General features: G+C 35.2%; 3 protein-coding genes, 1 non-coding gene and 1 pseudogene across 8 annotated transcripts; 2 read left to right on the forward strand and 3 right to left on the reverse strand.

Annotated features, from left to right (window-relative positions):
* Positions 1-3183: 3183 nt before the first annotated feature.
* Positions 3184-9379, reverse strand: LOC123204744 (splicing factor U2af small subunit A-like). Its single transcript, XM_044621546.1, is given in 4 exon segments — positions 3184-3512; positions 6384-6457; positions 6564-6702; positions 9295-9379. Coding segments are annotated over 4 exon segments (627 nt in total).
* A 91-nt stretch (positions 9380-9470) lies between these two features.
* Positions 9471-11657, reverse strand: LOC123204406 (5-amino-6-(5-phospho-D-ribitylamino)uracil phosphatase, chloroplastic-like). 2 transcript variants are annotated; one of them, XM_044621033.1, is made up of 2 exons: positions 11469-11657; positions 9471-10921 (listed from the first exon to the last, which is right to left on the reverse strand). In XM_044621033.1, the coding sequence occupies exon 2, from the start codon at positions 10835-10837 to the stop codon at positions 9704-9706; it is 1134 nt and encodes a 377-aa protein (XP_044476968.1). In that variant the 5' UTR covers positions 10838-10921; positions 11469-11657; the 3' UTR covers positions 9471-9703. The 2 variants fall into 2 exon arrangements, with proteins under 2 accessions (XP_044476968.1, XP_044476966.1); XM_044621031.1 differs by having other exon boundaries at positions 9471-11116.
* Positions 11658-11773: 116 nt separating this feature from the next.
* On the forward strand, positions 11774-16604 carry LOC123204405 (annotated as a pseudogene).
* A 977-nt stretch (positions 16605-17581) lies between these two features.
* Positions 17582-22530, forward strand: LOC123204030. 4 transcript variants are annotated; one of them, XM_044620561.1, is made up of 3 exons: positions 17582-18025; positions 18723-20624; positions 21609-22530. In XM_044620561.1, the coding sequence occupies exons 2-3, from the start codon at positions 18744-18746 to the stop codon at positions 21936-21938; spliced, it is 2211 nt and encodes a 736-aa protein (XP_044476496.1). In that variant the 5' UTR covers positions 17582-18025; positions 18723-18743; the 3' UTR covers positions 21939-22530. The 4 variants fall into 4 exon arrangements, with proteins under 4 accessions (XP_044476496.1, XP_044476499.1, XP_044476500.1 ...); XM_044620564.1 differs by having other exon boundaries at positions 18728-20624; XM_044620565.1 differs by lacking the exons at positions 17582-18025; positions 21609-22530 and adding exons at positions 18069-18325; positions 20696-21602.
* Positions 22531-22879: 349 nt separating this feature from the next.
* On the reverse strand, positions 22880-22951 carry TRNAD-GUC. Its single transcript has one exon. It is a non-coding gene; the product is annotated as a tRNA-Asp (tRNA).
* Positions 22952-24107: the final 1156 nt, after the last annotated feature.

Consider the following 24107-nt stretch of genomic DNA (forward strand, 5'->3'; position numbering starts at 1 on the left):
GCCAAAAAACTTATTCCCACCCAAGGTTTAATACAAGGATAACCACCATTCTCCGACCACAAACATGATGGATCGTCACACATAATCCAGATCTAATGCATGATGAACGCATTTGTGGTTAGAGAATAGGTGTTCGTCGACCATCGTCTAATCTGAAGCTAAATCGATAAAAAACGTGATGGATTCTCACCATCTAGAGTTGATTCAACGAAGCCTCTTTGTCTTCAGGCTTCGTCTCAATCACAACTTCATCGACCTTCATTTGGCGTCATCAATGATAATAGAAGGAGATGCATAAAAGGTGGTCAATGTCAGAACTGATTGGTTGCCACTATCACCGAAGTTTTCAACAAACCCTAGGGATTTGGAGAGGGAAAAAGTTACTTTTCAAAGTTGAGGGTAACGGGTGAAATGCGAGTTTTCAAAATATGAAGAGAAAAATGAGATAAATTTATATATTATTGATAAAATAACAATTTTACCCTTAGTCATACTAAAAAATTTTAACAACGGTTGATTCATAAATAGGTGTTTGAGTTTTTAAAACCTCACAAGTGTGTACTTGTCTTTACATTAAAATTTGGATGAAAATATTAATTAAAATAGACAAAAATTTTCATCTAAACCTTTTTAGACCAACTTTAGATGCACACTTTTCTAAGCAAACTGATCATTTATTTCAATAATACCCTTTCTAATATAGCTTTCTTTTAATTGTGTTCTTTCTCAGCATACCCGATGACAATGGACTTTAACAATACATCATTACATTGAAAATAAGTAAGTTTGATAAATTATATTATAATAAATTGAAACTTTTATTGAAAACTTATTGTGAAAATTTTCATTGATAAAGGTTAAAAACATTGACTGCTGATTTTTGAAAGAGGTAAATATTTTTATTTGTTTGTTGGTAGTTACCAATTACATTATTTGCAGATAGTCAATATTTATTATATTAGTCAAAGTAGAACTAGTTCTAATTTCCAAATTAGAACAAAAAACATAAACACAATTTTCTGAAAACGAGAACGTGAATGCGTGAATGCGGTTGCTTATGTGAAAGTGAATCTAGGGTTTCCAAGTTTAGAAGACATTTTGTGGGATCTGCGGCCGTATTTCTTTCGTGTTTAAGTATATAAATTCCAAAACCCTAACGGGGTGTTTGGTTTGAGTTTTTTAAGATTACCTTGATAATCTATCTTTTATTCCCTTGTTTGATTTGTCAATAAGAAAAAATTACAGTAATATTCTATTACCAATACTGATATGACAGATAATATAGATGGTAATCTAATTACCACTTTCACCTTAGGTATTTAAAGATTACCGAGGTAATATTGATTTTATTATAATTATATTACTATTTATTAATTTTTTGGGACATAAATAAATTTATTTTTAAGTAATATGACAAATAATATAAAAAATATTTAAAAATAATTATATTCAAAGGTATTTAAGTAAAGTAATTTACTAGTAATATTTTATTACCTTTAACCAAACACAATAATTATTTATACATACCAAATTTTATCAAACATAGTAATCATTTATACCCAGTAATCTTCTAAGTAATTTATCTTCAAGGTAATATTTCTATTTTGATAATAAAACATTATTCAATCAAACGCTCCCTAAATATAAATGCCTTTACACGTGCATTTCTTTCACATTTGCAAACATATTACTTATTTCATTATTATATTAATTTATTCAATTATATTATAACTTTGTGCACTTGCTGTATAACATTTTTGAAGAATATTGCACCGAGTTTTTTATACGACTAATATTACATTTATTAAAAATATATACAAAATCTTTTATATTGTTAAATGCATAATTATTAATTTTGATTATTATATTAATTTATTTAATTATATTATATTATAATATAATTAAATCCTAGTTAAATACACACTTTTTAGATTAAATTTTGGATAGACTGAGGCGAGCTAAAGGCATGAAGATGCAAGTTCAAAAGGCATTATCATTCCGAATGGCCAAAACACTAATTCCCACTCAAGTTTTAGTCCACACCCAAACACTCACCTATGGGTTTTAAAAACTTAAGTACTCACCCATCATTTAATTTTAGTTAAAATTTTCTGTTAATTGTAAGTTTAAAAAATTAACAATTTTTTCTCAGTCAAAAGTTTGAAAAGTTACATTTTTCCCCTTGTTAGGGTTTTATTTTTTCATTAGAGCTTTCCAAAGATCAATCGGTTTTGATTGTCAACCAGTCTTTTGTGCATTTCCCTCCCTGGTGATTTTTTGATATGTAAACTATCCAAAATCCAATCAAAACGACGCACAAACATGTGTGTCATCATCTGTACATTGTCTGACTAATGCACAAATGGTCGGACAATGCATAAATTTGTGTGACATCGCACAAATATATGCGACGTCGTTCGGTTATTTCAATTAGATTTTGGGTCGAGGAGGGAGATGCACAAAAGATAGGCCAACAGGCATAATCGATTGGTTGCTTGAAAGCCCAAATAAAAAAATAAAACCTTAAAGGGGGAAATACAAGTTTTCTAACTTTGAGTGAGAGAATTTTAGTTTTTTAAACTTAAAAGGGGGAAATAAAATGTAATTTTATTTATTTTAATATTAATGATAAAATAACTATTTTACCATTTCAACTAACAAAAAATTTAATTGAAGGTAGATGATAGGTGGCTATTTGAATTTTTGAAACCCTATAAATGAGTGTGGAAAGTGGACTAAAATTTGGGTGGGAATAAGTTTTTGGCCTACTCTAAATACTTTTGTTGTGGCACATGCCAGTGCGCATGCAAGTGCATGTGCGCCTGTGCTTGTGCTTTGTGTGAATATGTGCGCCTTGTGTACGACTTTCTTCTTTGTCAACGATAACACAGTCAAGTAAAATTTGATCAAAATGCAACTAAATATTGCCAAATAAATCATCACTTAGATTTGAGTCGAATTAAATTCGAACTCGACAAGCCAAACAATCCAATATTCAAACTTGGTTTGCTCACTTGCCGAGCTGTTTATGAGCTCTATTCGAGTACATTCAATGAGCTTAATCATGAGCTGAGTTTGGTGAGCTTAAACAAACCTATTCAAAACCCATATACTTCTTTGTCTTTTTTTATAATCTGAAACTAAATTAAATTATAATAACCCATCTAATAATCTAGAACTTTGTCACTGCTGCTTGGGATCACCATATTGATCATCATCATGTGCAAAGCGATTATTGTTCTTGTCATTGTCATTGTTACTATTATCAATCTTATGACCAGATTCTGTCTCCTCCTTTTCCCTGTTCCATTGCTCAATCTTAGCCCTTCTTTCAACACTACTTTCTCTAATAGGCTACTATTCCTCCTAGGGTTCTGCTTCATCCCCTTTACGTTCAAGACTTCGGCTTCTAGGCCTCATGCCCCTATCATGGTAGCGATGATCTCTTTCATCATCACGTCTACTTGAACCATGATCTCCATGTGAGTGCTCTTCATAACCGCGATGTTTATGTGTAACATTTCATTCCGGAAACGAACCCTTTAGTGGTTATTAATTTTATTTTATTTTTAAATAATAATTTGATGGTTATGAGAAATCATCACATAATACTTATTAGAATAAAAAAATAAAATAAAATGTGACGAAATATCTCAATGTAAAGTTCAATGATTATAGACAAACTGTTAGTTCCAGAATGTATGGATTTTATAGAGTAAATTATTCTGAAAGAAATAAAATAATTGTAACCAAAGTGCAGTTCAACGTGCTGATCCACTTGTCTCCCTGTCTGTCCCGTTGTTTTTCCTACCTGTAACATCCAAAATAAATATATAAATTGTAAAACTCAATAGACCTTTTAATAAATTTGATATTTCATATAGATATTTTCGACGGAGTCTCACCGTCACACCCGTCCCTGACATATCCGACTGGACATCCGTCTCAGGTACCTCTTACATCATCATATTGGAAGGCATCCATTTTAGATACATTATATATCCGTTTTCACCAAATTAGAATACCTGTCTCAGGTGTCGTTGACGTTAACATCACATATCAAATTAATTCTGTTTTCTCTTTTACGGAATCGAGATGTCTCATCAATTGGTTATACCTCTGTTTATAGCTATCTTAATCTATGAAATTTTATACACTAAATTTCAAGGATCAACCCACGAAAGCATCATCCAAAGCATTGAATTTCAACTCATTCATTCAACCATTAAAAAAACACACATATTAAGCCATGTTGTTTACTTAATAAATGCAACAAGCCAAACTCTACATGATGAAGCGCACGTAACATATTATTACTTTATAAATTCAAAAATCCAAATCTTAGCACATGCCGATCTTAATCATGCAATCCAGCTCATAATGATGATTCATCCAAAGAGATAAGTCATACGTTTAATACTTACAAAAAAATCTAGCACACTTAGCCACTCAAAATTTTTCCACAATTTCATGACAAACCAGACATGTGGAGTGTTATTGGAATTTTATACATGCACAACATAACACGTGTAGATACACACATGCCACTGCAGCTGAAAAATCCAATGCATGCTGTAATATTTCATTTGTAAACAGTGACAGTGATTCTGCCTTTATGCCAAACGACGAAAGTTTTTGCCTTTACCAGGTATGTATACCATACATTTGACATACAAGATCCATTTCTAGATGGTGCATCAATTCTGACGATAAACTCTAAAAAAAAGTTTCGATTTGGAAAGATAACCATGTTTGCAGAATCCTTCCTTCTCTTCTCTCTCTTTTTTTTTTTTTTTTAAGTGTCTATCCTAAAATCCTCATTTTCAATCCTCATGCAAATAAAAAAAAACCTATACAGCGTAATCATACACATACATACAACAATCATAATCATAGAAAATTATCGCAATACGAGATATAGACAGCCTATGTTTTTTTTTTTGAAAACCATTCATAGTTTTTTTCTTTCTTTGCATGTCTAACCACCGAATCACACTTCATCAATTCATACTAAGGATGACAATTTGGGTCTTACTTTAGGGGTCCTGACCCTAACGGAGAGAAGATTCTTCAATAGAAACGGGAAATGGGACGAAAAAAATCTCTACAATCGAGGACGGGCCGGGGATGGGGATACATGTGTCCCCTCCCTGCCTTGACCCTTCCCCTCCCCGCCCCTATCCCCGTCTATTTATATTAATATATTTATTTAAAATACTAATATATTTTTATAGTTTTAAATTATTTATGTTTTTCAAATTTATTTATATTTTTGTTGTGCATATTAAAGAAATTAATATATTATATTTATGATATTTGAAATAGTAGATTAATTTTAATTTTGCTTAATTTTGTTATTTAATATATTTATATTATATTTACAAGATAAAAATAATATATTTTTTTTGCGGGTACGGGAAGAGGATTTTTCCCCGCAAGGACAGGGAGGGGATGGAGAGAGGATTTTTCTTTGCGGGGAGGGGACGGGAAATCATTTTCATCCCCTACGGGGACGGGGAGGGGATGAAGAGGGGATTTTTCTTTGCGGGGAGGGGACGGGAAATCATTTTCATCTCCTACGGGGATGGGGACGGGGGTGGGGATTGAGATCCCCTCCCCGTTGCCATCCCTAATTCATACAACGATTACTTCAACAATTATATTGCACCCTATCATCACCGCTTAATTAATTTCGAATTCACGTATGTATTCGTACACTCAATCTTCTCATATATATATATATATATATATATATATATATATATATATATATATATATATATATACATATAAAATCATAATAACTAAACATTTGGAAACACTCATATATATGTATATATACCGACAGAACAAATATCAACTGCTTTCACAGAACATAGATGCAGTAGGGAAGGGTGGTTCAAAAGCCTACCTCTCCTCTAGCGATCACGACCGTCTTCGCGTGGCAGTAGTCTCCTCGATGACCTCTTTCTCTAACCGGCGAACGGAAGATTCTTCTTTCTCTTTGGCTATGTAAGAAAAGGTTGCTAGCAATGTAACAAATATGTAGCGAAGATGAGAATTCTTTTCTTTGTGCAAAGGAAACAAACAAGAAAACCCAACAGAGAGACATTCAAAAAATGGTCTCTTTTTTTTTTATACCATTATCCCTCCAAAACGTCTTCCAGGAGAGTTATGTCTAGCAGGCATTGCTCAGTCAAACATAAATGACAGGAAGAGTGCGTTACGCCTGCGCACAATTGGTGGGAAATCGAATCTTCGTTTCCCATATATAATCATTTACCTAAACAAGTGGCTTGTATATATATACATATATATATTTATTCCAATATTAAACTAAATGGCCAAAATGCCCTTTTATTAATTTAGGAATATTACATTATGTGGACTACGACTCTTACTTCGACTGTGGTTGCGTCTTCTCCTATTTCTCCCAAACAATTGCCTTCTCAAGTCCCTAAATTGATTCAAAAAAAGCATTTAAATACAACCATATCACCAAGCAGAGGGAATATATATGTCAAATCTAAAAAAAAAAAAGGGAAAAATAAGTAGAAACCGACTTGCTAATCTTTTTCAAATGCATGAAGTTACAATAGCCACCTCGATTGCATACATTTTCCTCATACTGCCGACATGTGGCTTCTTGAAAATCTGTCACTGGGTTTAGTGTGAAGTTAGGAGCACCAATCACCGTGACAACTAGGGATGGCAATGGGGAGGGGCGGGGAGGGGATATCAATCCCCGTCCCCGCCCCATCCCTGTTACTGGGATAAAAAATAATCCCTGTCTCCTCCCCGAGAAGGAAAATCTCCTCTCCATCCCCTCCCCGTCCCTACGGGGAAAAATCCCCTCCTCATCTCCGCCCCGTCCCCATGGAGAAAAATCCCCTCCCCATCCCCGCCCCGTCCCCGCGGGGAAAAATCCCCTCTCAATACCCGTAAATATAAATTTTAATTCCTTTATGTATTTCAATAAATAAAATAAATCACATTCTCCCAAAATATCACTTGTTACAAGAGCTACAAAATATTTATTATTATTTTAGTTCAAATACAAAGTTTTCATAAAATCTAACAATATGCAATAATCAATTTCTTCATTAGTAACTCTTCATGTATGTGATTTAGGGTAATTTTATAATAACATTAAATTTAACACTTTTCATTCACTTCAATTGATTTTATCAAGTTTATAATTTTTTTTTTTTGTGTAAAACTTGGTGGATTGACTAACTAAGTTTTGAAGTTGAAATAAAATTAATTTGGTGCATTTGCATTTTATGATAATGAGATTCTGGGGTCTTTTTAATATATTAGATTAATAGTTCAAAAATTAGTAAAAGTTAATAATTGATAATTCAAAAATTAGTAAAATTAAAGTTATAGTTTTAATAAATCATAATGTAAAAATTTCTAGAACTTAATAGTTTAGAAATTATTATATTAATATATTAGATTTAAGGGGTGGGGTGGGGAGGCGAGGGGATGGGTCGGGCCGAGCCGGGCCGAGGAGGGGAGGGGCGGGGCAGGGCGGGGCGGGGAGGGGAGGGGAGGGGAGGGGAGGGGCGGGGCGGGGCGGGGAAATATGTATCCCCGTCCCCGACTACGGGGATTTTTTCATCCCCATCCCCATCCCCACCCCTTTTCCCATTTTTATCGGGGAATCCCCTCCTCGTTAGGGTCGGGACCCCTAAAATCGAGTCCAAATTGTCATCTCTAGTGACAACATGCTCCAATCTTGAAATAAAAGGGGCAGCTAACTTTATCCTTCTATGTTCCGAAGATTGATGCTAAGTCCTCCGCCATGCCTCTAGTCTAAAGTAATCAATTCAACAATCTGATTTATCTAGGGTTTCAACTTATTTTTGAACTACGATTTATAATGGAAACACTTCAACCATGGGTGAGCTGCCTTGGCTTGCGAGCTGAACTGAGCCATTTGGCTCAAAGCTCAAGCTTGAGCTCAAGTTTGTTTTTTCAAGTGTATAAAACTCAAGCTTAAGCTCGTTTATGTATGACTCGTTTTGGGCTTGTTCAAACTGAGTTCGAACGTGATTCAAATCCAACTTTAATTATCACAATACCAAATATGATATTTTACCCAAAATATACTAACCAAACAAACACTAAATTGGTCAAATTATGCTAAACCCTAAAATCCTTAATTGTCGCAAAAAACACTACAACCAACCCCATTTTTATCTAATCACTATTATTGACCTTAATAATATTACACAAAATCGGGGTTCATTGCATAGATAACAAAAATAAACTAACATTTCGATCGACTATTAAAAAGGTAAGGAAACGATCAAACTTACCTTAGATGTCATTTATGAAGTGTAATGTGTTTGTTAGATGTTCACACTACAAGAATGGAGTCGTCAACAATGTGTTCCCGATTTGCTGTCTTCGACTTAAGTTTACTTAGATTTTCACAATTGGGGTAAAATTGGCAAATCATATGTAATTTGCTTAAAAAAATAAATGCATCAAAAATTGGTCTAAAAATGTTTAGACAAAAGATTTTTTTGTCTATTTTAATTAATATCTCTTTATGGATTATATAATATAATAAAATTATGCATATCTATTTTAAATATATACTTATGTATGTTATATGTAATTGAACAATTTTGAATTAAAAATAAAGTAACAACCAATCATATAATGATACACATAAATATGTACTAATTTATGTATCAAATATAGATACACATAATATTACTTATAAAAAATATTACGTATTTTATGAAAGATGAAGATTAACTATTTGTTTGTTATTGTTTACGGAAAATTAGGAATAGATTCAATCAGAGATATTTGGATTTAGAGTTTAGATTGAATAAACTAAATTTAAGTTAAAAATTGAATTTGTTTTTATAAATTAACCAATCCAATGGATCATGAAAGGGTTAAAAGTTTGAGACATTGCCCTCCAATTTCAAGAGCAAAAGAAAGTGATGCAATGGTTTGTTTTTTCTTCAACCTCACCTCAGCAAGAGGAATATGTGCATACAAATTATACTTTATCCGTCGATTCCAAAGGGTTCGTTTAGAGCACAACCAACTCAACCCCTAAAAGTACACTACACTTTGAGTACAGGTGAATTCGAGCCAAACCGACTTAAGCTCAAATCCTGTTCAACTCATTTGTCCTCTAATGACACTGTTTACCACACCGCCAACTCTCCCACAACATTGTTCATTAGCTTGAACTGGATATTACAAATCATTCAAGTCAAAGTTTGAACTGACCCTTATTCACAACTTGAATCCACCTCTACATACAAAGTCGATAGCCAACCACAAATTTGGCAAACCAGAGGTTTAGCATAACCTCTCGATCAAGAACGAAAGGGGAAGGCTGCCACATTAGGAAAGCTCAAGAAGAATACTATGTTATATCTAGACATGCAAGTAGCCTATCCAATTCCAACACAGACAGAATATACCATTTCAGAAAGTTGAATAGAAAAAGATGCATCACATAGTGATTGAACTGGACAAACATATACAATGTTTGTATATTACATACATGATACCATAAAGGCAACCCAATGTGGATTACCATTTTCTTTTACTATTTTTTTCTCCCTTTTTCCCCTGCTTTTCAGATATACACAACAAGGGCACTGTAGGATTATTATCTTCAAGAATTGGATGAAGCAGAAAGTAATCTGTACAATTTATAAGGGATTTACCAGAAAATATCATCAACTGCAGTTGAAGAGGAAGGGTAATCTTCTTCCTCCTCCAACTCCAACTCTGGCTCTAACGATTCAGATTCAGGTGATTCAATATCGCCAAGGTTCTTCAGATCAACCACTGAAAGCTCATCTAATTGCCTAACCACCAAGTCAGCAGCTCCAAGCTCATACACTGGATGCTTGCTAGCAACAGCCACACACTTCATACGTGCGTCATGAGCAGCCTCCACTGTCTGATTAGAGTTCCCAAATACAATACACCGCTCAGGTATAAACTTTAGAAGTTGAGCTGCATACACAAACATCTCTGGATCAGGCTTTCCTCTATGAACATCCTCTGCTGCTATAATTGCAGTGAAGTACTCTTCAATCCCTTCGGTTACAATTGCAGTCTCCAGGATTTTTCTTGGACAAGTTGAAACCAAAGCCATCGGAATCTTGTAATTCATCAATACATTCACAAACTCTTTAGACCCATTTCGTAATCTATTTATCCCACCTTGCAGAGCCTGGTAAATTTCTTCCCACCGCAAAGCCATTCTCCTCAATTCTGTTGGGTCTCTTGACCAGCACAGAACTTCTGATGTGGCCTGTTCATTCTTCATCCCTTCAACTCTTCTAAGAATGAAAGCTGGAGGAGGAGATTTTCCTTCTTCTTGGGCAAGAGTGAGCCAAGCCTGCTTCTCAATATCAGGATTATCTTCAATTATAACTCCTTCCCACTCAAATATAGCACCTAACCAACCACAACCCATTCTTTCATGTCGAAGCAAGGGATTATGCAGTGAAGGGTTATCTGCTTTATTCTCTGGTGGCCACAAACCTGATTTCCAGTCAACACCAGTGTCTACACGGTAGTTCCAATCACAACGTATTCTATCTTCCTCTCTAAATGAATAAGTCTCTTTTGCCAGCTCCACTGCAAGAGCACTAATTGGCAAACTAATGGACCTATCAGCTTTTAATATCGGGAAACTAACAACCCTTCCACCAATAAATTCTGTAACAGAGAACCGGAAGTTATCAGAAAGTTTCCTTTTGCCAGAGACATCCTTGAGAGGTATTCGTGGGCACATCGGCCAATGCCCTAGAAAAGATAGTGCTGAAATGGAATCTACCACCATATTTACCAAGCAACAAAAACTCCACCAAACAATCGGAGTTCCACTATAAGAAATACCCCTAATGCCACAAATCGCTTCAAATTCCTGCCCAACCGAACATAATATCAACCCAAATTTTGCCTAAACACGTGTAAAACTGCCCAACAGATGATTCACTACCACATTTCAAATTTTCTCAAGATCCACTTCAATTAACACATCCAATCAACATATGACCAACAAGATACTGAAAGACCCGTCTTTAGTGAGAAAGCTGAATCAAGTCCTAAATTTGTCCTCCTGTAACCACAAAAGGGTAAAGAACAAACCAACCTTCTGACAATAAAGATTCCAACAATATCATCAAGAAGCCAAACTAAGCGCAACCCAATTGACCCCAACAATCTAAATCCTCAAATTAATATATATATTTTTTCTAACAACTACAAAAACAAAATCTGAAAAAGTCAACCCCAGAAAGTCAAATTTCAATAACACGAAATGAAATCAAAACAGGAAATATTTATATCTGCAGCCCTAAACAAAAGACTCCAGAGTTGTAAATTATTGTTCAGAAGCCAATTAACACGACCAAACATACATATATAGAAACAGAAAATCTAAATATATATACAAAGAAGGAATGAAGAACCTGAGAAGAAAGGAAAGACTGTTAATGAAAGAGCGAACGGCAGTGATTGAATAATGAAATAGAAGGTGATATGGCGCTAGACTCTTCGAGGAAGGTTATGTGAATCTGTCTCCTTTATCTGAGGCTTCAAGAAGGCGTTTGCGGGCGTTTTTTGTCTCCTCTGTTCTGCGGTATAAAATGTTTAGAGACTGAAAGGTTTTGCAACTGATTTATTAACCCAAAAAAAAAAAAAAAAAAAAAGCAATGGCAAAAGGGTAGTTTACTTAAAGAAAGAGACCATTTTGACAAAGCCTGGGACTTACTATAAAGCGTAACTTGGCGGGCTCAGATGACGTTTCAGAATGTGTAGAAACGAGAGGCAAGGGAAAATGGGCAAAGGGAACCGTCGGTTCGCTCAGGTCTCGACTAGCGACGAAGACGACAACGTTCCAGTTGTAACCACGCGAATACGCAGGTCAGAAGACACGAAGCAAAATAAAAGGAAGAGAATAAAGCTTCAAGAGGAAGAAGAAGAAGATGATAGGGTAATAAGAGAGTCGAAGAGGGAGAGGAAAGGAAATGATATGGAGAAAGGAGCTGAGAAGAACCGAAACAAAAACGCTAAAGAGGAAGAAGAAGAGGATGAGGAGGAGGAGGAGCACCCGCAGGAAGATGCCAAGCCGGTTGGTGAGCCCGTCCGAGTTACTGGTAAAGGAAGAGGTCGGCGGAACCATTACGAAGCGTTTGAGTTTGACGGAAATAGATACGAACTTGTGAGTATTCTTTTTAACTGAATATATAGTTTTTATGGTCAATTCAGGAGTGTTTGGCTTGTATTGGATAATTTTAGGGTTTTGTTTTGTGTTTTCTTAGTGAAATTGACAAATAATTATCAAATATCTATATACTTTAGTTAAATAGCAGTGTAATTCGGAGATTTAGGGTTGTTATTTCTCTTCTGCTTTTTTTGCAGGAGGATCCTGTGCTTTTAGTTCCTGAAGATAAGAAGCAGAAGCCTTATGTGGCAATCCTCAAGGTAAATGTCTTGTGAAGCTATCTTTTATGTTTCGTTTTGGTGGTGGTGGTAGACTCAACTACTCAGTGTGAGCATATGCAACTTCTTGCTGGTATTAGAAAGTTCTGTTGTTTTACTTAACGGGAATATTTATGTCTTATGTTAATCAATGAAATAAATTAGTTACAAGAATAGAATTGTTTTTGCTATTGATATTAGCTTGGTCGACATTGCCCCAAACCAATTTTTTTGGTCGACTTTTGTTCTGTTGAACTAGTGTTGTATTAATTCAGTTCTCTTTTCCTGTTTGTATGTGAATGTGGTTTTGTCATAGCTTACATGGATAGTGAAATTGTTGTTCTTCTTATAGGACATTTCTCAGAATATCAAAGCTGGCAGCATGACAGTTACTGGACAATGGTTTTATCGCCCTGAAGAGGCTGATAGAAAAGGTGGTGGAAATTGGCAATCCTGTGATACACGAGAGCTGTTTTACAGTTTTCATCGTGATGAAATTCCAGCTGAATCCGTGATGCACAAATGTGTGGTGCATTTTGTCCACATAAATAAGCAGGTTCCCAATCGTAAACAGCATCCTGGTTTTATTGTGCAGAAGGTGTATGACACGGTGGAAAAGAAACTTTGGAGACTAACTGATAAGGACTATGAGGATACTAAGCAACATGAGATTGATCTTCTTGTTCAAAAAACTCGAGCACGTTTGGGAGAGCTTCCAGATGTTGAGCCCGAAGAGACTGTTGTTCAGAATCAGGTCCAACAAGAAGATCAGTCAAAGACTAAGAGATTCCTGCAGAAAAAGAACATATCACCTCTTGATGTTACAAGGGAGGAGGAAGTAACAGCCAGGTCAGATCAACATCATAAAGCTGAAACACCTGGAAGCTGTACAAGCAATGCCTCTGAGTATTATGCCATTTTAACAAAGTTTAAGGCATTAACTGGAGAAACACATCGTGACAAATGGTTGGAGAGGCTACTTCAAGGAATCCAATACATGTGCGATGGTCATGATAGTGTGAATGGGGATGACAAAGTAGAAGGTGGTGTTGATGGGCTTGACAATGAAAGAGATGATAAGCGACTGGGAACTGCTAATGGTTCCCAGGAAAAGAGTCAGAAAGTATCTGTATGATTGCTTGTACACAATTTTCTCATTTCTTATAGGAATATCTTTTTCTTTGTCTGATTTATGTGTAAGTCATTGTGAATCAGAATTGGAGGATCAAAAAGACACTGATTGAGATGTTATTTATTTTGGTTTTTTACAGAACAATAAGTCCTTTATCTGGCCAGATTCTGCTGTAGCAGCAGTGACTGCTCTTGAGAAGGCTTCACATGATGCTCTTTACTCAGATTTTCAGAAGTATAACCAAAAAATGCGACAATTAGTGTTCAATCTCAAGGTTAGAAAGTTGTCTTTTAGCTTGTGTACAAACAAGTACATGCACACTTGCGTGCATGGATGAGTATAAACCATTTAATATATGCCCATCTATGCACTCTTGAAATCTTACATGAATGTGTGAACTGTTTCTTTTTTATTTTTCCTTTTTATGATTATAAGGCAATGAGTGATGCACCCGCCAATCTCATAACATTTTCATGTCGAATATGTCAAAAGAAGAAATGATAGAATTGCACTACAGTCTTTATCTAATTATGATTATGAGAGATGCAGATTGTTTCCAATGATTGTAAATGTTGCATTTAGATACTGTTTGCTGTGAATGGCACCATTTTTATGTCAAATTTATTAATGAAATTGTTTTTTTCCCCTTTCTTTTTGCAAATTTGTTATACTGTTGGCAGGCTACAGCTGTCCTAGCCTGGCGTCTACTAAATGGGGAGTTGGAACATTCAAAAATGATCAACATGTCACCTAGTGAGTTAAAGGTAATATATTAGACATGAAACGGTTCTAAAAGGACCCTTGGCCACTAAGTCATTATCTTGATTTGGTTGGCTGATAATGAAGATCTTGATTGTGCTACTATTTTAATTGAGTACTTGTTAGTGCAGTGGAGAGAGACTATTTGATAGTTTTTTGTTTGCATTGTATTAGGGGTGTTATTTGGTTTCGTAAGGCTGAGGAATCATCCTGGTGCCGTTATGGAAAAGTAACATCTCTTTTGCAATTTCGCATTGATGCCTCTTCTTCTGCTTGCACATTAGCACATGTAATTGGTGAAACAATTAAAATAGATGAAATACATGCTGTTATTGTCCTGTATTGACTACATTTTTTTCATTGTAAAGTTCTCATATTGAAAGGGCTACATATTAGGAAAGAAACTTTCACTGTTTGTAAGGCATAAACGTGCTCAATCTATTAATGGCCAAGCAATGCTTATGCATCCATTAGAATTTCGAGCTATGTATTGTCTATGCAGAGATTCCTTTAAATTGGTTTTCTGCTATCCATGCACACTGTTGGAACTAGGTTAATGCTATTGCCATTACTATGCTGGTTGTCAAATTCCTTGAATATGCTTGAGTTTTTGCTTAATTTAATTTGAACTTTGGTTCAACACGATGTAATGCATTTTATTTCAAAAATTTATATTCTTAGGAGCTAACACTTGGTCACTGCATTGGCTCTGTGGCATTTGCTGTTTGCTAAAACACTATAATTGCAAAACTATAGATCATTGGTTGCTTATTCGGCTACTTGTGAACTAACTTATCTTGATCTTTTATGAACTTATTTTAGATAATCTGTCATCTTCCATGTTGCATTCATTTGTAAATGTTTGTGGGATTCATTTTGGTGTGAATTGTGAGATATCTTAACTATCTTATTCTTATAGGATGGTCTAACCGCAGAGGAGAGAGCACTGAAGGAGCCTAATGAAATGGATGGAATGCAGGTCGCTAAATTTTACCTCAATGTTTCAAATCTTAATATTTGAATGAGCTTCTTTGTTGCGTTTTTGTTATGTCCTCACTTGTATTATTGCTTGCGAAACAGATGACAGATGCTCGGTGTACAAGGTGCAATGAGCTTAAAGTGGGTGTGAGGGACATTATCCAAGCAGGACGTGGAGACCGCTATCAGGTTCATGCATTTTATCTTCTGAGCTCATAAAACTAATTTCCATGTTTACTGTATGTCCGAGATTTCCATTGAGCTGGGATCTGTTGAACTCATGCGTATGCATGATTAAGATCAGACATTTTAAATCTAATTCTAGGCTTTGATTTTCGTAGAGGTTGAACCTATGGTTCTTGATTCTGTTTATAATTGAATGCTCAAAACACTTTTTCAAATTTTTAGTTTTTGCAGAGAACTTCGAGATTGAGCAACTGAACTTGTGTTTCCTGAATCTGTTCATAATCAGAAGCTTATGTTTCATAATTGTATCAAAAGCAGACATATCAAACTAAACCAACCTGCATGTCTTCAATTGGCATGAGTTTACATTTTTATACCAGTCTTGAAAATATATAGTCTATATGTTATTATTGGGCATTAACCTTTAAGTCTGGGTTCCAGTTGGAGTGTATTGGGTGCGGTCATAACTGGTATGCATCAAGGGATGAGGCAGCTACACTGACAATCGATGGACCAAGTTCAGCAAAGATTGTGGGCACAGCACCCTTAGCCACAACCAAATTTGAAAGTCTTGAGAAGAAGCTATTGAGTCCCCATGACAATAAGTCAGGTATTGATATTCTTAAGAAGTCAAGTGAAGCATAACATGCCAGTTTTTGAAGCCCAGAAACCGTCTGGGAAGATGATGAAAGAAGAAAATCTTGAATCTACAAAGAAAGTAAATATGGGCCTAATTATAAGCCTTAACATTAGGAGTGGACTCGAGCCTAGTTAATTCAAGCTTGAATCCATGCTCTGCTCAAACAAGCCGAACTTGAGTTGGATTAGCAGTTTTGACAATTCGGTTTGAGATTGAAGACTCGGTGGTGAGTTATTTCTCTAACAATATTACTTATCTGTTCAGTGATATTGTTTACCAATTCAAATGAGTTTGAGTTGGACATTCTAAACTTGAGTTGAGCTTGAAAGAGTTCTTGATTGGGATTGGTGCAACGACTGAGAATAATTTTGTATAATTAATGTCAGTAAAAGGCATAAAATGAATAGAATAACTAATGTTACAAAATTACATCGTGGACTGATTGTGATGTCGGTCAAGGTCCAAACAAGTTAGATTCCCCTCGGAATCAATTTGATTTAGAATTCTGATGAAGTAAAAAAATAATAAGCCGGAGATTCCTGAGTTGGATATTTTGCCTTCCTCCTCAATTTTGGCTACCTCCCGCCTTACTCAATCACACTTATGTCCAATTTGTTTTCTTAATTACCATTTTCTCTTTTAGCATTTTTTTGCCAATCCATCCCTGCACTTTTGCATTATTAACTTGCTATGTATTGACCTTTAACAACTACTTATCACAGTTATAGTTAAAAGGAAGAACATGACTCAAGTCAAGCGAGGATAAATTTGCTTTATTAGGAGAAAAAATAAGGACAGTTTTTTGTTTGAATTTGATTTGTTTAATTGAAACTTAAATAATTCGGATTGAATTTGACCTCATTCGATGTTTTGAAGGCAAAGATTATGGCAAATGCAATAAGAGGGATGGACCTATAATTTAGTATTAGAATAATAGTTGAAATAAAATATAGTAAAAATTATGTATTTATTTAGGTACGTAAATAATTTAAAATTAAAAATAAAATAAAATTTAATTATATAATAATATATAAAAATATATATATATATATTTATATATTTAAAATCGATTTGTATGAAACTTTGTGCAGAATAATAATATTGTGATGTTTATTAACTAAATTTGTTTAATTATCGAAAAGAGTACACTTTCTGAATGCTTCTTCCCAAAATCAGAAAATTAATAATAATTGTTACGGGCACCCAGGTTTGTCAGTCGAAAAAGCATTAATTTCTCCGTTCAATTGTCCAAATAGCCCTCACTTAAAAATATAAAATCAGCAATCAGGGCGGCCCTTATTGTCTTTTCATTTAGACTGCCCATGTCAATAGACATAAAAGTGAAAAATAAAAAAACACAGCATATGATGACTGGAAGAAGATGGCTTTTTCACTCGACATTAACGGCAACTAAGCAGCTGCTTTGTCTCTTGTCCTTGTAACTCTTTCTTCTCTTTCTTTCAAGAGAGAGAGAGAGAGAGAGAGAGAGAGAGAGAGAGTTTTTTGGTTTATGTTGTTTCTTCACTTATTATCACATATGACATTCAATTCAATCACTCTGTCACTCAAACACCAACACTAAACCTCAAGCATGCTGCTACACTTTCTCTTTCTCTCTGTCTAAAACTCTCACTTTTTGGGTTTATTCGTAACAACCCTCTTAGCTTTTCTGCCCATTGGCCCATCTCACTCTTGTTCTTTTATGCTTTTACTCTTTACTTCCTTTGTTTCTATCTTTCTTTCATTCATACGCTCTCTAGGCTCAACAGACTGGAGATTATGATTGTCTCTGCTTACTGTTTGTTGGGTTTTTCTTTGCACTGACTCACTTAACTGAGAGATCTAGTGGGGTACGTATGCTTGTTTTCTTTCTCTTGCGGTTTGTGCCTTATTTTTTCTCTTTTTGGTTGGCTTAGAATGCAAGTAGGACTATAGTTGTTTCATTAAGTATTATCATTATTTATGTAGCCTTTATCTCTGTCACTTTACTCATGTTGGGGTAGTGCTTATAGAGGTTACAGGATTCTTTGTGGTTCAGGGGTTTCATATATTTTTTTTATGGGATCACACTTATTTTCTGGTTTTTGTGATCTCAAAGTTTGGAATCACTGATGGGGTGCTTGCTTTATCATACTATGGTTGCTCAAAAGGTGAAGTTCATTGAACCAATGCTTTAAGATTAGGGCTTAGATTAAAGCTTTTAATGTCAACATTTTGCCCTCTATTTTCTGCACTTTTTTTTTGTTGGTTTTAAGCTTTCTGTTTTATTCAATTTTGTTCCTGTGAATGTATTGGCATGACAGATCCTCACTAGGATGTGACTTTCAAGATCTGATATGTTAATGTGAAATGCATGGTTTATGACTACTCTTGTTCTTATTGTTTCTGCACTTCCTCTGATGATTTTAGTAGACAATATTAACTGCTGGCTAACATATCATTTTTTTAATTTTTGTTTGGATTTATGATATTGAATTGCTTATCTGTAGGTTGATTAGCTTGTACTGAACTTCATTTAACATCTATGTTATTCTGTTTTAAATTCAGTGTAGAACTGTGAATCTAGAGATGGGACTAGAGATGGAATTGGATTCCGACAAAAACATTACAGGTCTAAGTCCTAACACCGTTCTTCCATCTCCTCGGCAATGTTTAAACCTTGAAAAGAGAAATGCAAGAGGCAAACCTATGCATAGAGATGATATATTGGGAGTAAAAGAGGGTTCCTCGGAGATTAGCTTTTGTCGCTACTGCAGCGCCTTTTGTAAAAATACTTGGTCCAGACCTGTTGGACTGGAAGATAGCACAGAGCTGAGGCGTGGTTCGATATATCAATGCTCCAAAGAGGTGAGGAAGATGAAGAAAATGGGAGCTATTGAGGAAAGGGAAAAAATTGAATTGTCACGTAGTAGTGACACCTCATTTTCCTTTAGGATTATTGACTCTTTATGTAGTTCAGATGAGGAAGAGGAAAGCATAAGGAAGAGAACCTCAGAGGCATCTGTAAGCTCAAAATTGAACGCTTTATCTGTTTGCAGTCCTTCTTTAGAACCATGCTTATCAGATGGATTCATTGAATTCTGTATGAATTCAGATGGCACAGAAAAACATTCTGCTGAAACTGGAAGGAGAGACACAGTTAAGGACCTGAATTTCAGATGTGATGAAGTTGTTGGTCCTGTAGATGATGGTGACACACGTGAAAGAGATAAAGTTTTGACATTTCAGAAGTCACATTCTGCTAAAGTGGAGATGCGCTATTCACCTTCTCAGTCAGAAAGTAGTCACTCCTCCAGAGCCAGTTCCAGGTCTCGTTTTGGCCCCATCAGAAAGATGTTTGACCCATTCATGAAGTCCAAGTCTCTTCGAAGTCCTTTGGGTTATGTGGTGCAACCTGATGAAGTCAAAACCAGCAGGATGGAAAAAACAAGGGAAGGGACATTGCAAAAGTCTTTATTTCATGGCTTTTCTGATACAGTCCAGAATATAAAAATTGATTCTCAGTTTGTCAAGAAAGAACAACATCATTCAATTGTGGCAAATTCACCAGTACACTTACACGGTCTTCTAAAGATGGAAAATAAACAAGGAGTACCCTTTTTTGAGTTCTTTTTGAATTGCCCTGAAGATGTTATTGTGGCCAGGACATGGAAGGAAGATAATGCTTTTAATTGGGTATATACCTTTCACTCCATTGACGGTAGGAAAAAGAGCAATGCTAGTGGATGGGGATCAAGTGATATCAACAAAGAGTGCTCAATGGTTGGACAAATGCAGGTTTCCTGTTACTTATGCTCAGAACTAAAAGATGGTGGTGCTTTTGATAACTCTATGGTGACAGAGTTTGTATTGTACGATATTGCGCATGTAAAACAAAGTGTCATTTCTAAAGAATGCCAGAAGTGTTCCGCCAATGCTACACCTTGTAAGTGTTCTAATCCATGTATTGTTGAGGGAAATCATGAGTTAAATAATGAGTCCGGTTTGGTGGGGTTTAGAGATCAACCAAAATATGCTTCGAATAAAACAAATCCATGCTCATGGCCATCTTGGGATTTGGGTCCAAGCCTTGAAATTGCGGCTGTTGTTATTCAAGTGCCATTTGAGAAAAGAGAAAGTTTGAAATACAACGGAGGGCATAAAACCAGTGATAAAATGCATGTAAATCTTCTCAATTTCTCTGCATTTGAGCATACTCAAAAAGACTCTGTTGAAAACAAAATTTCTGAAAACGTGAATGTGATCATTCCCAATGGTATCCATGTTTTGCCAAGTTCTGAAAGTCGAGGACCTTCTACATTGCTAAATCGATGGAGGTTGGGTGGAGGCTGTGACTGTGGTGGCTGGGATATGGCCTGCCCCCTTACTGTTTTTAGCAATCCCAAAATTCAATGTGCTAAAGATAAGCTACTCATGGACAATCAACAGTCTTTGGAACTTTTTGTTCAGGTAAGCTTTTTCTTTGATGCCACCATAGCTTGGATACTGAAAATTGTACTGATAGAATTACATAATATCAGGAGTTTACATAACAATAACAAATGAGTTCTGCAAGGTAGGATTCTGCCTAAGATATCTTGAAGCAAATAAAGCTTCAGAAATGTTGAATTCAGAAGCTATACCTGCAGTTTTGCATTTTGATGGGGTGGGTTTAACACAGCTGCATGTTATTTATGATGATATATTGGGAAAAAAATAAATATGTTTCAGTGCATACTTCATATGCATGTCCAGAATGTCCAAACATAATTCTACATTTTTCCCATGAATGAATTTGTCCAGTTTTATCTCATTAGTGTTTAAGTCAGCCAGCCTGCTTTTTTCTAGGTCCATTTACTTATATGCTCATTTTGTTGAAACAGTAATGCTTCATGCACTGATAATAAGTACAAACATGCTCATTTTGTTGAAAAAATAATACTTCATGCATTGATAGTGGGTACAAACAGGAGTCCAAACTGTGGCATATCATTATGTGATTGAGTGATTTTGAATTAAAGATATAGTAACATCTAATCATATGAGGACATGACAGTGGTTGTACCCTTGTATGCCCATTGTTAGTTCATTTAGTATACTTCTTGTTGAACTTAGTGTATGATCAAAGCAAACCTATAGTTAAATTTAAGTATTTGATGGTGTAACCCAGGGTCTTTGATAACCTTTAATTGTCTGCCTCGTCGCAAGAAATTAGATGACCTACATTAATATGATTTGTAAATATAGAGCAATACGTATTAAGTAGAACTACAATTATCTGCAAATACTGTTTCTTAATAAAAAACCTTTGTGCTATTAGGAAGACTTGATCAAATGTGAATGGCATTTTGGTATCTACCTAGATATAGGTTGCCGGGAGACGTTCTACTCATGCTGTGATACGCACACAATCAGTCTCTCAGAAGTCCTGACTTGATTTTGGTTCGTCTGCAGGGAGCAAAAGAGAACACACCAGCACTGTCCATGATGGTTCTAGAAGAGGGGCGTTATGCAGTTGATTTCCATGCTCAGTTATCCACTTTACAAGCATTTTCGATTTGTGTTGCCATATTACATGGTACAGAAACCTCCTTTGCCACCGGGCAGGAGAAAAGCATGCAGTTGCCCCACTGCAATTCACTGAAAATGCTCATTGAGGAGGAAGTGAAATTCTTGATCAAAGCTGTCTCTGAAGAGGAGAAGAAGAAAGTCACAAAGAGGATGGAAGAGATCCCACCGTCTTATGTGATCAACCCTCCCCTCTCTCCAATGTCTAGAGTATAGAGTCCATAGACAGAACCGGCGCAATTGGTAAAAAGCTAAAATGGCTTCTCTCGACAACTCCCGCATCAGAACTGAGAAGAAAATGGAGGAAGAAGACATCAGTAGTGGAAAGGCTATAAAAGGATGTAAGTTTCTGCCATATCCAAGGACGATGACAAAATCGTTCACATCAAACTTCTTGTGGCATAAACTCAACATTAAGCTCAGTAAAGCTAAAATGGATGCTTTGACAAGTTTCCATAAGGGACTTGGAGGAAGAACTGGCCAATGCAGGCCACAAATTGAGGGTTTTACATAGGATTAGAAGTAGAACAGAAACACCATACTGTCCATATGGTAGGGGGGAAGTGGTGGGGGAGTACTTTTTGAGGATAGCGGTCAATTTTATTATACTTCTGTGTATTATTATATATAATATTTCTAAATATATGTAGAATATTTAGTGGTAAAGGGGAAGTAGCTCCTAGGAGATTGTCAGAAAATATGTTGCTACAGTGTTTGGAGCCATGGAACTTCAAACAAGTTGTAGCAAAAATAATTATTATTTATCACTAAAATAATGAAAATCCCAGCAATGTTCTGTTTTTTTCTTTGTTATCTTAGCAGCACTGGATTTAGTCGTTCAGTTCATTACTCAATCTTCTTCAAAATTGGATTTGGATTGAATCCAATTCTAATTCAACAATTTATTTTTAGATTGGATTCAAATTAATTTAAACTCAACTATTTTAACAAAAACAACTGGATCTTATTCAATAATTTTACATCAGAAGATTCCATGATACTTTTCAGATGTTGCTGGAAAAATAATGGTTAAAATGAAATTGTAAAATAATGATTGCACTTCCATTTTTAATGAAATAAAAAAATAGAAGTAAAAATTATTAGAAAAATAAAAATTATCGGAAAACCAAAGACAAAAAAGAACAGCAAAAGAATTTCGCCGTTGCCGGGGATCGAACCCGGGTCACCTGCGTGACAGGGAGGAATACTCACCACTATACTACAACGACAACTTGCTTTGGAAGTCTCAGATAAAAATTCTTGTTTATGTTGTTATTTAGATATGGGTCCTTGATGTCACCCTCTTCGACATGACTTTACGTCTGTGGGACGAAGAAAGGTTACAATATTTATTTGATAAGTTACTTCCTTTCTTATATGAACACATGATAAAGAGGGAAAATGGTATGAAAAGTTGTCACACAGAGTCGAGGGACTTCTATCTACGTATCAAACCATATTCCTATTACTGACCTATGATTAATAGAATCCTAAAAATTGTTCCCACAAGATTTTGATTAAGATATCTTCATCTAGACCCATGAAATTAAGTTTGCCACTACTTCCAAGTTCCAATTGAACTCAAGAGGTGTTTACTTGCCATCTATTCACTTCATAGATAATAAAACTATTAATCAATATATATTTGATATGTATAATTATATATTTTAATGATTTTGACTTAAAAATAAGATAACGCTTAATTACATAATGACAAGTATAAATTTATACATATTTGTATACTCAAAATAAGTATATATAATATTGTTATCCATGGAATTAAGTTGAGACTGTTTGTTTCTTCATTGATTACCAATACCTCCTCCATTTTCAATTCATCATGTGTATGATCTAAGAAGCTTCAAGTTACTTTCTCCCTATTTGTTGTTTTTCAATCTTAAAAGAGAAGAGGATTAGAACCAGTACATGCAATTTGACTTAAATATATACATAATCCTCAATAGTAGCAAGCTTCTTGTTTTCAGTGTATTTTGGGAACCCACCTAAGTGATGTCTTTGCAGCAGTAGTACTTTCAAACCAGAACCAGGCATTGCCCAATCAAGGAGCTGATTCAGATTTATTCTAATTCAAGTCTCAATAATTACAAAATTATACACATTATCGGATAACTTGTATGCCCTTCAATCCACTGACTAAAATTATTTCCTTAAAAGAAACTAGATACTAAGTAATAGTTATAGTAAATGAGCTTGACTTGTTTGATGATGTACTAGACCTATCAAACAATTCATGTACCTTAATATCAGCAGTTTGATCTTAAACAGGAGGCAGTGAAGACTGAGGAGCTGGAATGCAGGTTTCCATTCTTCTTCCTACTTTGGTTGGAGAAGCTTAAAGGGATTAAAAACAAATTTAAACAGATT

This window comes from Mangifera indica, chromosome 20 (genome assembly GCF_011075055.1).
Source record: "Mangifera indica cultivar Alphonso chromosome 20, CATAS_Mindica_2.1, whole genome shotgun sequence".
Lineage (NCBI taxonomy): Eukaryota > Viridiplantae > Streptophyta > Magnoliopsida > Sapindales > Anacardiaceae > Mangifera > Mangifera indica.